Here is a 13,181-nt window from a genome sequence, read left to right on the forward strand (position 1 = left end):
ATACTTCTGTATACTTTTAAGGCTATTCATCATCTCTCTCCTCCATATCTCTCTGATTTGGTACAGATCATCATCCCATCTCGGTGTCTCAGATCCTCTTCTTCTCTTTCTCTCTCTGTCCCTGTCCCCCGTCTTGCCACTATGGGGAGCAGGGCTTTCTGTTGCTCTGCTCCTCGACTTTGGAATTCCCTACCTCCTGAAATAAGAAACATCACCTCTTTCTCTCTTTTTAAGTCTAGACTAAAAACTCACCTATTCAAAATAGCTTATCCCACATAACTTTCTCCATTTTCCTATCTTGGAACTGTTTTATGTTTTTATGATTTTGTAAATTACCTGCTCTTTTGTCTGCTTTTTATTTTCTGACTTTTATTATTATTTTTTACTGTGTACAGTGTCCTTGAGTGTTTTGAAAGGCGCTTTCAAATAAAATGTATTATTATTATTATTATTATTATTATCTTAATTTCCTTTATAGTAAGATACAATAACAAAGCTAGATTTGAAGAATTTTCATTAACATTACTGCAATTTCCAATACATTTCAGTTTCTGAAATTCAGATACAAATGGGACAGTGAAAGAATACTTAGATAATCATAAACATGCATGAACTAATGAATCAGACACACACATACATTAAGTGTAACTAATAACACTAGTAGTACAAAGGGATCTTTAGAAAATAAAAAGCACATCCTTCTTTCACAAGAAGCTTTATTAAAAAAGTATTCAAACATTACCTACAGCAGGAAATCATTATTATTGGCAACACATTAAAACAACTTTTGCAAACACTGCACCGTTTAAGAAACTTAAAATTTCTATGAAAAATACACGTGTTTTTATTTTAAGACCAAAATAAAAAAGAAAAATGTTTAAAATGTGGTACCACTCACTCACTCCCTTTTCTGCCCATCATTTTCAAGGGTTTATTTTAGTGTGCAATTTCAATTTTTTCCATCACTTCCCACCGATAAAGAGAGAGCAGTCACCTACATTCCCTCACAAACCTACTGAACATCATCCAACCAAGAATATAGATTTTGTATTCTCTTTGTTTACTAAGTAAGAAGCTCATTAGAGAAAATCATCATATTCCAATTCTATCTCCCTATTGTCTAGAAGAGAAAAATCAACGTCTGCATGTCTGCTTTTGAACACACTACCCTAGTCCTCAAGGCCACACAACCTTACATTGTACTCCTCCTGGATGAATGAATGGGGTGATACACTGAGTAAAAGACTTGTAAAAAACAAAATAAATATTTTAATCACCCTTTGAGAAATGTAAATAAAAATATTATCTAACTGTACATTTAAGTGCACCTACATTTAGGAGCATCCTGAGCCATTAGGATTCAGCGTGAAATATACTTACAGTGTGCATTTTTTTCCACCTGATACTAACAATTATTATCAGATAGTCCACAAGCTTAACCTTGGCCAAAATAAGTTACTCACAAATTATAAACATCAAATATAATGCAGTTTTTAAGCAGCAGCAGCCTTCTTGTAAAGTATTGATAGATTTTAAATGTTTTCCGGCTCTGTACAGATTAAACTCTAGTGCCTAAATAAGTGACTGAATACAAGTATAGGTTCTTTCTTTCAGCTTTATTCCAGTCTGACAGCCTTGGACAGATGCTGAAGGAACATTTTTTTCCTTTATATATAACCTTTACGCATACACAACTGGCATCTGCAGGCATAGAGTACCTAGGCACTTCACAAGCTTCAGCACAGCAAAGGCTTACCAAGATCTCATCATTACAGGGCTCTATTTATATTTTTTTAAGACACTGAATTTCTAGTACAGTGAGCAAGTGATTTTCCTGGAAAAATTCACAAAGCCTTGACATATGTGTAAGATACAATTTTTCCAGTGTAGGATGTGCAAGTAATTTACATTTAAAATATTGTTCAAATACCCATAAGCTTGGTCAGCAGATCTATATTACATTTTTCTTCATCTTGGTCCTTCTATTTACCCACTTCATAGTGTGCCTGTCATAGCAGCTGATGCATCTTGATTCCTAGGATCCTTTACTCCAATAATAAGGTCATTGGTTCGTCTAGTTCCCTCCACAATGGACAGAACTTCCTTCCTCTCCACTTCATGGCCTTTCATCTTCAGAACATCAATATCTTCCTCTGAAAATTCATCTGAAATGGAAAAAAAAAAGTTCAGTTACTTTTTTCTTTAATATTTTACTACATGGATGGCTTAGTGGCTCAGTGGTTAAAACTTAAGCCTTATAGTTTAATGACTTGGGTTCAAATTGCATGAGATAGTGGGAGGTTTAATCTGAGGATTTAAATTTTCTGTAACATTTCCAAGATGACCATGCTAATGCAGATTAAGTGTTGCCTCGAATTATGCCCACTGTAAGTAAATGTTGCTTGGCCTGTAAGTGTTCTCTCTAATGAGCCGATATTCTATTCAGGTTTATTCTTGCTTTACAGCCACTGGTAGAAAAAAACCCTGGACCCCTTTGGCTATAAGAGATAATGTGGATCCAGAAAAAGATGGAAAGATGGCTCAGTTTCAGGCCTACGCTGTACACAAACTACTGTATTAGTTAGGTAGAGCTTCCTATGGATAAATGAATGAAAACTAAAATGACATTTTTCTCTAGTTAATTTTTCTATTATCAAGAAGCAAAATTCAAACTTTCTAATTGTAGCTGGTAACGTGTTCATGCACCTGCCAGAGGAATCTTGAAAGAACAAAATAATGAGCAGCCATGCTACATGCATTGACAGTCATGGGTGACAGCCGAGAACTAGTTGGTAAACTGTACCTTAAAGACATGCATTTTAGGTTGATTGGTGATCCTAAATTTGTCCTGTGTGGACATGTACCCGATTGAGCCATGCAATCATTTTAGCATCCTGTACAAAGGTTGAATTCTACATTCTGCCTAATGCTGCCGGCCTCCAGTGACCCAGAATTAGATTAAGTGCTTTCAGAGTGTTATAATGTAAGTTTAAAATATTTTTTTGAATCTGTTTATGGTTTCTTTTGTACTGTATACAGTATGTTGAATAAGGATGAGGTTTTATATATTTAAGATCCATGACTAATATTCAGTCAGTCAGTCATTCTCCAGCCCAGGTCTCCTTACTGCGAGGCAGCAGTGCTACCACTGCGCCGCCCATGATTAATATTATTAATAGACTCCTAGATGCCAAAGCTGCCAGTTACCTAATTATATGGGTACTAGCTCTGCTACCCATCTAAGATGTGTTGAAATCTAATCAATCAACATAGAACTCAGTGTCAATGCTTGCCATGTGCCATGCAATGCATATGTTGGTGTTATATGCCATTTGTTATGGGACTCATAAACACAGTGTGATGCGGCATCTGTTGGAATGACAGACAAAGCAACCGGATGGAACCACAGACAGAAACATAGACACTTATACTTTTATTAGGGTGGATTAGTTAGTATTTTAGTTAAACTGTACAAACCGGATTCCAAAAAAGTTGGGACACTATACAAATCGTGAATAAAAACTGAATGCAATGATGTGGAGGTGCCAACTTCTAATATTTTATTCAGAATAGAACATAAATCACGGAACAAAAGTTTAAACTGAGAAAATGTATCATTTTAAGGGAAAAATATGTTGATTCAGAATTTCATGGTGTCAACAAATCCCAAAAAAGTTGGGACAAGGCCATTTTCACCACTGTGTGGCATCTCCCCTTCTTCTTACAACACTCAACAGACGTCTGGGGACCGAGGAGACCAGTTTCTCAAGTTTAGAAATAGGAATGCTCTCCCATTCTTGTCTAATACAGGCCTCTAACTGTTCAATCGTCTTGGGCCTTCTTTGTCGCACCTTCCTCTTTATGATGAGCCAAATGTTCTCTATAGGTGAAAGATCTGGACTGAAGACTGGCCATTTCAGTACCCGGATCCTTCTCCTACGCAGCCATGATGTTGTGATTGATGCAGAATGTGGTCTGGCATTATCTTGTTGAAAAATGCAGGGTCTTCCCTGAAAGAGATGACGCCTGGATGGGAGCATATGTTGTTCTAGAACCTGAATATATTTTTCTGCCCATGCCACACGCACTCATGCAACCCCATACCATCAGAGATGCAGGCTTCTGAACTGAGCGTTGATAACAACTTGGGTTGTCCTTGTCCTCTTTGGTCCGGATGACATGGCAATCCAGATTTCCAAAAAGAACTTCGAATCGTGACTCGTCTGACCACAGAACAGTCTTCCATTTTGCCACACTCCATTTTAAATGATCCCTGGCCCAGTGAAAACGCCTGAGCTTGTGGATCTTGCTGAGAAATGGCTTCTTCTTTGCACTGTAGAGTTTCAGCTGGCAACGGCGGATGGCACGGTGAATTGTTTTCACTGACAATGGTTTCTGTAAGTATTCCTGAGCCCATTCTGTGATTTCCTTTACAGTAGCATTCATGTTTGTGGTGCAGTGTCGTTTAAGGCCCCGCAGATCACGGGCATCTAGTATGGTTTTACGGCCTTGACCCTTACGCACAGAGATTGTTCCAGATTCTCTGAATCTTCAGATGATGTTATGCACAGTTGATGATGATAGATGCAAAGTCTTTGCAATTTTTCGCTGGGTAACACCTTTCTGATATTGCTCCACTATCTTTCTGCGCAACATTGTGGGAATTGGTGATCCTCTACCCATCTTGGCTTCTGAGAGACACTGCCACTCTGAGAAGCTCTTTTTATACCCAATCATGTAGCCAATTGACCTAATTAGTGTTAATTGGTCTTCCAGCTCTTCGTTATGCTCAAATTTACTTTTTCCAGCCTCTTATTGCTACTTGTCCCAACTTTTTTGGGATTTGTTGACACCGTGAAATTTTGAATCAACATATTTTTCCTTTAAAATGATACATTTACTCGGATTAAACGTTTGATCTGTCATCTACGTTCTATTACAAATAAAATATTGACATTTCCATCTCCACATCATTGCATTCAGTTTTTATTCACAATTTGTTTAGTGTCCCAACTTTTTTGGAATCCGGTTTGTACTTACAGGTTAAGAATATGGGGGATGTATATAAGAAATATTTTTTGGATTACACAGAACGTAAGATACTGAGAGAGAAAGGCAATTAAGCAACCAGCATGATTTCAGGTTAAAAATGCTTTGATTTCCCTTAAACAAAAACAGCAAAATGGGTGCAGGCCTCAAAATAGCTAAAGGCCAGACCGGTGCTCCACCAAGTCTGGTTCCCCAAGGCTCTCATCTCCTCAGTAGCCTAGTTTCCAGACTCAAAAGGCAGTCTCCAGCCTGCACAGACTCAGAAATGGGGTTAAGGCTTTCAAAGACTAAATATCACATAGTACCAAAAGAAGAGTGGGGAAAAACCATGAAAAACATCTGGTGCAAACAAAGTTCCATTAAAAATTAAACATTTATGAAAGAAGATTCAAAGAAGGAAGCACAAAAAAGGTAAGATAGCAAAAAAAAAAAAAAAAATAATGAAGAATCACATAATCAAAAAGAACTTTGCTAAGGCTGCTGTGAGAATGTACTGCTCTGGGAAGGTCCCTGCTGCATAAATCAGGTGGCCCTGCCTCCTTTGGTTCAACATAGAGAGGGCAGCACAGATAACACAGAAACAGTCTTGAAACATAACATAATAAAATGGAATACTAAAATGAAAAACAATTACTAAACAAGATAACAGAAAAAAAATTACATAAACTTCAAGAAAGACAAACCAAAACAAAAACAGCACACAGGGCACAATATGCACAAATAGAAAAAAGAATTAAAATAAACAAACAAGAAACTTAAACCAGGAAAACAATTGAGGTTGAAAAATAACATGAAATCAAGAAAGCTGTAAACTCAAAATAAACCAATTTACCATGGATGCAAAAGATATCAGCCAAAATGGAAACCTGTTATAACAAAACAGTATTGTATGTGTTTTTTTAAATGACAGTCACTATGGCATAATGTTTTGATTAGTTTTGTAAATCAGTTATTAAACACAATAACGTCCCCTTCTTCCTCTCTCTCCGTTTCTCCCTGAACCACCATAATAAACACCCAAAAACATTATTTTTCTGTACTGTATGTAGAATTTGTCAGTAAATGAACTGCTTCTGGACACTCCCCAGTTCTTACATATGTATGACATTTGCATACAATACATGCTTATTAAAATAATTCATGTATTATCACCACTTCTCAAACCATATTGACTGCAGCTCTGCATAAATGAAGTGTTACTTTTTCACTTTTTTCATCTTTTGAAGAAACCCCACAGTGAAACAGGCAAGTCACTATATTTTGCTAAAGTTTATGTATCAGACTGAAACCTAAAAGAAGATGGAAAATACAAGGGCTAGGTGTTGTCACCTGTTAGTACTTAAAATGCCTGGTTCAGTCATTGGTCTTTTGATGTCTGGACTTCTGCAACTGCTTACTGCAGGAGTACCGGCCCCCCCTACCAAGCCGCTGCAGAGGACACAAAATACAGCAGCACCATAGGTGGGCCTTAGTTACTAAAATAATTCTCAAATAAAGGGGATTATCTTTACTCATTTTTTTAACCACACTTCATGTAAATATGTTAGTAATCAAAAACAATGTACACAGACACAGTGTTAGTTTATTGCATCATATTTAGTGTGAGAGAGGTCACTTCAGCTTATGCATTTTGCTACGTATTTTTCTCTTTTACATGCCTGATAGATACTCCTGTTGATAAAAGAATAAGTGACTGGAATGGTAGTGCGTGTGTGCCCGGTGCTTATGCCAGCCTCTACGAACCAGTGTGATGGTCTGAACAAATTATCACACACCACACACACACACCCCTGTGATGAAATATATATAAAAAAAAAACTAGAAATGTGATATCTGTCTCTTTGTTGAAACAAATAAATAAAAGAGAATGCTCTAATTTTTTAAATCGGTTAACTTGGTTACACCTGAATGTTATGCGTACATTTTCTGCCTTGATAAAACTAGATAGTACTTGTTTTGTCACAATTAAAGTATGTAGATACACTTAAAATAGCAACCTTTTCTGTCATTTAAATGTTGTTAACAGTACCTGTGCCCATTTTCATAATTTCAAAATGTTAAATTGTGTTAATGAAAGTGATACTTGCTTCATATTGTGAATTTACAGTAAAAACAATTCACACCATATTTGACATGGGATGTGATGTATATATGTTGCAGTACGGTACAACTGGTTTTTGTGGTTCGTCTGCAAACTCCAACCCCGGCTTAAATGTCAAAGTCTGCCCAGGAGATTCAGTCCTCTTATTTGCGCCAGCTGAGACGGGTGCATGTCTCTACTTTTTTCAGGTTGCTACGTGGGACTCCTGTAGCAGCATGCTTTAAGTTCAAATTCTTGATGCTTCCTTAAAAAAAAGTAGTGAATGGATCAGCACCCATGAAACATATATAAAGGTACTCGTCAAGTTTCTATGTTCCTTCTGGCCACCTCTGAGTGGCGTCAGATCTTAATCCATCCTGTTAATATGTAGCTCTTGGCTACTGTAATACGCTGCTCACTTCCATCTGAAGCATAGACTCCCTCAGTGTCTTTAATAAGTGTTTGAAGACACTCTTGTTCTATGAATATCTTTTTACTGATAACAGTTTTGATGCAAGGTTCTTAGTAACCAAGGATAGAGTAACTAGTTTGTGTTGTTCTATTGGGTTTAAAGCTCTTCACTTCTGATGATCAATTTTGTAACTTTGTCCTGTCACTTGATTGTTTAACCTTTTTTTGTAAGTCACTTTGGACCTGCTGAATAAGTAAATGTAAATCTAAATGTAAAATCGAATGATTTTTTGCTTGTTGCTGAAATTATATTTTGAAAAATGGATTTCTATTCACAAGTCTTCTTTACCAAAATTATGCCATTTTATGCCAGTATGTGGTACCCTTCAACCATTGGTCCATCTAATCAACCAGGTTTCTTCTGGGTGATTACAATGGATCTACAGAGAGAGGGAGCTAGATGTTTATGTACTACATGTGAGATTATGCAATCTTTTCATAATCCACACTGCTGCTGATAAGTGGGCTAATAGTTTGTTCTTTATTTTTGTTGATGCAGTAAATGAACAAATGGTTTTATTCATTTCTTCATAAATTAGGCAAATTATTATTTTTTTGGTGGGAGCATCAGGAGTACCACACACATTTTGCATGAAATAACTAGAAATTCTTTTGCATCCACAAATAGTAAACGGTCTACAATTGCTGTTATACTGATGACAGCAAGTGTGGGCTTCTGATTTTTTCACATGATAGTTCACAACAGGTCTTTTATGCTGCTTTTTCATTGCAGCTTGCCAAGTTTTGTCAAGTGAGACACTTTGAATCATCATATTTGCCATTTCTATTGTCATTTGCATTCCTCCTTTGCTATCCACCATATTTTTTGAAAAATTATAATACAGTCTGTGAGCACTTAAAAAAGACTAGTTTTTTTACATTCCTTTTCTCTTTTTTGCTTGATAATTACTTCCATTAATTTATACATTTCTACACCTTAACTTGCATGGCCAATGGCAATTGTGTGGCATTACAAATTCTTGGACAATATTCTGAACAAGCTCCATGAATTTTCTCCATGTTTATTCCAGCTCTGTATGGTTTGAATTCATTTTTTATGACTTCACATTATTACAGAATTTTATGAAACAATGTGACCTAGAACTTTCTTGTTAACTACATTTTTCAGAAGCAACACTTGGACAAAGCAGTGAAAAAGTGAGTGAATGCCCCCATTGCAATGCAGCCTTTTTAATTTTTATTACATATTCTGTATGCTTGACAAACACATGTATCCATTTGTAGGTCAAAATATACTTACTATCCACCAAAACTGTGTTGGGTTGAAGTTGTGGGTGCAGCCGTCCCAAAGAAAGACTGTCACTGAGATTTAGGTGGAACGAGAGAACATTTAACAAAACCTGGAAAGCAGAAAGCATTTTTAAAATTTAAATGGCAATATAGTTCAAGTATACTGTGTGTACTCTGAAAAAATGTGTTGTGAGCACTCTTACATAAGATAATGGAAAGGGGTGATGTAAGAATTAAATATTATTTAAATAAAATAATATTTAAAAATATTACATTAACACAAAAAAACACATGAAAACTTCAAAACAGGTCAGAAAAGATAAAAAAGGGAAATAAAGATAAGCCAAGGAACAAAAACTGGCTGAAAAAATATAACATGTATTACAAGGTCATAGCTCTTCATATAAAATAATAATTTGATTGAAAAATCTATAACTATATACAAAAGATCACAGCAATATAATAGAAAATGTATTCCAAAGGAAATAAACACAGGAAATTTTTCCACAGGAAAAAAAGATTTTGTGACAATATAAACAAAAGCAACATACAAAACAGAAAAAGCATTAAGAACAAAAATAGATTTAATAAACTACTATTTCTTTTTTAAATGGAAGAGTTACAACTGAGACTGATAGGAGTGCAATATAAATGACTGTCCTTGGTCCAGGACAGGCAGTGAAACTGAAGGTTTTCACTGTAAAGAAATTGGAAAATGTAAGCCCAATTACTGTCTTTCATGGAACTCCTTCAGTGCACGTATAAACATATGTCTAAGGCTATGATTACTGTGTAGCTAAAGGTGACTTTATGCCGATTTTTATTTTGTAACTGATCTTGTAAATAATTTTAAATTTATTTTGTCGGTCTGTTCAAATTAATTTCGCAAGCAATATCAAACCAAAAAAAGTCTGTCCGGATTTCTAGCCTGAATATGATCTGCATGCACAAAATTAACAAAAAGAAATTCAGCGGACAGATACGGCCATCATGTATACCAGCGGAAAGCTGAGCTACCTAACCTTATTTTCAGTGCAGAATGTCTGCAATTCTTCAGCTCACTATACCAAAAAATTAAAAACTAAAAGATTCTTGTTGATGCTTTTCATGCATTTATCACTAACATGTGTACAGAGGAACATTTGATAACGAGAGATGAGCAATGACTGATTGGAATAAGAGGTGGAGGGCTTTGATGCAAAACAGTTACTTATATCATAGTTTATTGAAAAAAACCTTGGAAAAAATTTGAGTTTAGGAGTATGCCATTTTCAAGGCAACTGGGCTGTATTAACTAGTTGCATTCTTCCCAAATTACTTATTAAATTTGTTACTTCTCTTTATTTCCATTGGCATGATGAGCTGGTACAGCTTGATTTTCAAGACAGAAACGTCAATAATACCATTATGTAAAATAAGCTGGGGAGTGTAAGGTTCCACACAATTGGGATTCAAACATTCAAACACTGGTCACATTCTGGTTGCATGTGTCTGTATTGGATTTAGTGTAATATAAGAAAGTTGCTGTTCATACTTAGTACAAAGACTAGATCTATGTCACATGTGAGTGAAAAAAGGAAAAATAAAAATTCAGAATTGAGCTTCAAATTATAAACTGTAGCCTAGATGGCTACCAAATGCAGTACTGACAATACTTTGTCTACAACTGGAGGAAGGTCTGGGCAACTGATAGCAGGGAAAATGTGCACAAGAAGGTGTGGCCATGAAGACATGGCAAGAGGCAAGAACTCCGTGTGGCCAGCGGAAGGTAGCACATAATACTAAAAATATCCTTTTAAGGGTGAGGACTTTCTCCAAGTTGATTGGGACGTGTGGGGTTAACCTTTTAAAAAAATAAATATAAAACAAAAAAAATAAAAGAACCGCAGCATAGACTGAGTTGGCCAGAAAAGAATAACGTATGTAAACTGTATAATTTTTAAATAAATACACACATTACATTCATTTGTATGTAACCATTTGCAGGAACTGTTAAATGTATGGCCTGCCACCAGGTCTAGCCCTTCAAAGGTAACAGAAGGTCCAGGGGTTGCAGTATCACCAAAGATTATTGGGGGTTTGGGGGACTCTAGTCTGATGTGCCATTATAAAAAGGAAACCCACCCAAACCCTTAAAACAACTCTGGGCTTTGGCTCATTCAGTCTACAGACATAAGAAGAATGGGAAAGATTATTTATTGGTGACAGGAAGCCAAGCATGGTTCTTGAGAGACAGGATGAAAAAAAGAAATGTTTGGTAAGTTACTTAAGAAAAAAGGCGAATGGACAAGCTTCTCAACTGGACATGTTGTAGATTAAGCCTACTGCATATGGAAAGGCATACCAAGTTCTTAGTTTTTATTTGACTAGGGGGCTTCGCCCCCTGCTCGCTTCGCTCGCCAACCCCTGTGTTTGGTTAATCTGATATACAATTTTAATTATTTTTTTCTTTGGAATTGTTTCAATTTCATTATTTGCACTTTTAGTTTAAAGCTTCATTAAAAACAATATTTTTTTGGAGACACATTGTGACAACACAACGTATAACTGCCCGTGAGTGAATATTGTTTCTGTTTCTCTAATAAATAATCCGACTTTTTCTAATGTTTGTCCCTGTGATATATTGATTGTCAAAGCAAAAGCTATTCTCACGGTAAACTGTAAACATTTTAATACGAATGGCATATCACAATCTCCTTTGGTGTGTAATGTTATTCGCGGAATATATACATTACCTTTCTTTTTGCCTGTTAAAATTTGCATCACTTCTCCGTGATTATCAATATACACCCGAATGAATTGTATATTCTTTGAAATTCAACTTGTCGTTGCTTTAACTGTTCCAGGACCACAGATTCTCATAGAGTACGGTCTATTATTGTGTAAATCCATGTTTTTTTGCATAAGAATGATGCGAATGCAAAAAAACTTTCTTGTCTACTCTTTGCCTTTTATTTCTGACCTCGATTTGTCCTGCTCTTTTTTCAATTACACCTGGTTCTGATGATTAATCGCCTTTTGTTTTGCGGTAATGCAATCTTTTCTTTGATACTGTAGCGACTGACATGAGAAAGTGTCACAAAAATTTTACTTGAATAATCGCTGACTTCGTAACCCCAAACACAACTTTCTAGCACCCCCAAACCCCCCAAAACACCGCATCAATCAATATCCTGCTATCGGTCTTCTGTGCTGTACTCTGCCCTCCCTCAATCGGACCGAACAGTCACTTAAAACCAAAAAGGCCGCTACCTGGCTGGGACACTGCAATACTTTCGAATTTTACTGGTTTCATAAACTCTTATCTGCCTTTTTTTCTCTCCAATGCCTTTGGATGTCTATTCTCCATATTGTCCTTATACGCTTTATATGTGTTGAGAGCACAGGATCTGTGTACACTACGTGCTTTTACACGACTCACTGATTTTTGAAGGATGTGCTCTTATATGATATCTGTTGTAAGTAGGGCCTGTCTTGCAAGAATCTCATGTTCCACGTCCCTGCATGTTTATGGTCCCTGCGAGACGCTCCGTGGCAAGTCTCTTTTGTCTCATGGGTCTTTTAAATGTCTTTTGAGAACTGATCACGTATCGTCGCCTTGCTTTTGCTTTCCAGGATTTTTTTTTATAATAGAAAGATTACTTTAAGTTCTCACTTTGTTTACCCTGTCCTATTTATTTTGTTATTTATAACAGCCACACCAATTTTGAGAAAGGGCACACTTTCTTGTTAGAGTGCAATGTATTCTCCCTAAGAAATCCACCAAGAGAAAAATACTTACAAAAACATTACTTAACATAAATACACTACATTGGTATGCTCGGTAGTAAGAGGTATTTTTCTTTAAAATGTCTTATTAAATGAGTTTTATGATGAACACAAATAGTACAATGAAACTATTTAATGAAAGGCAGCAATTGTACTTGCATTTAAAAATTTGTTTGCAGTAAAATTACCTTATTAGCCTTCTTAGGCTACCAAGCCAGCAAATTCTAATGAAACTTACAGTTTGTAAAGCTTTGCTTTTCCTGTTACCATATGTATAGAAATATTATTTCCTTTTTTCACAACAAATGCTGCAGTGCCTGGAATAAACTACACACAGGCTCACTCAAAGATGAAACAGCAGTCTCCTCAAATCCCAGACACCACTGAGGATTCTACATAAGAACAAATATATCTATGACTTCATTAAGCAACAATATTCATAGTTAAAATGCAGAGGGATACAGCTTAATTAAAATGAACTTCTCGATTTTTTGAACAAACCAGAGTATTTGCTTATGTGAAACTGGAAATCAAACGTCTCCCTTCAACAACAGGAATTTAT

General features: G+C 36.0%; 1 protein-coding gene across 3 annotated transcripts in view; it reads right to left on the reverse strand.

Annotated features, from left to right (window-relative positions):
* Positions 1–699: 699 nt before the first annotated feature.
* LOC120514404 (glutathione hydrolase 7) overlaps positions 700–13,181 on the reverse strand; it is a 58,036-nt gene continuing 45,554 nt past the window's right edge. For all 3 annotated transcript variants that reach the window (XM_039734756.1, XM_039734754.1, XM_039734755.1), the window contains exons 15-16: positions 8,862–8,961; positions 700–2,165 (exon numbers count right to left, since the gene is read on the reverse strand). In XM_039734756.1, coding sequence (XP_039590690.1) covers positions 1,996–2,165; positions 8,862–8,961 — 270 coding nt within the window. In that variant the 3' untranslated portion in view covers positions 700–1,995. The remainder of the gene's footprint in view (positions 2,166–8,861; positions 8,962–13,181) is intronic.

Source organism: Polypterus senegalus, chromosome 14 (assembly GCF_016835505.1).
Source record: "Polypterus senegalus isolate Bchr_013 chromosome 14, ASM1683550v1, whole genome shotgun sequence".
Lineage (NCBI taxonomy): Eukaryota > Metazoa > Chordata > Cladistia > Polypteriformes > Polypteridae > Polypterus > Polypterus senegalus.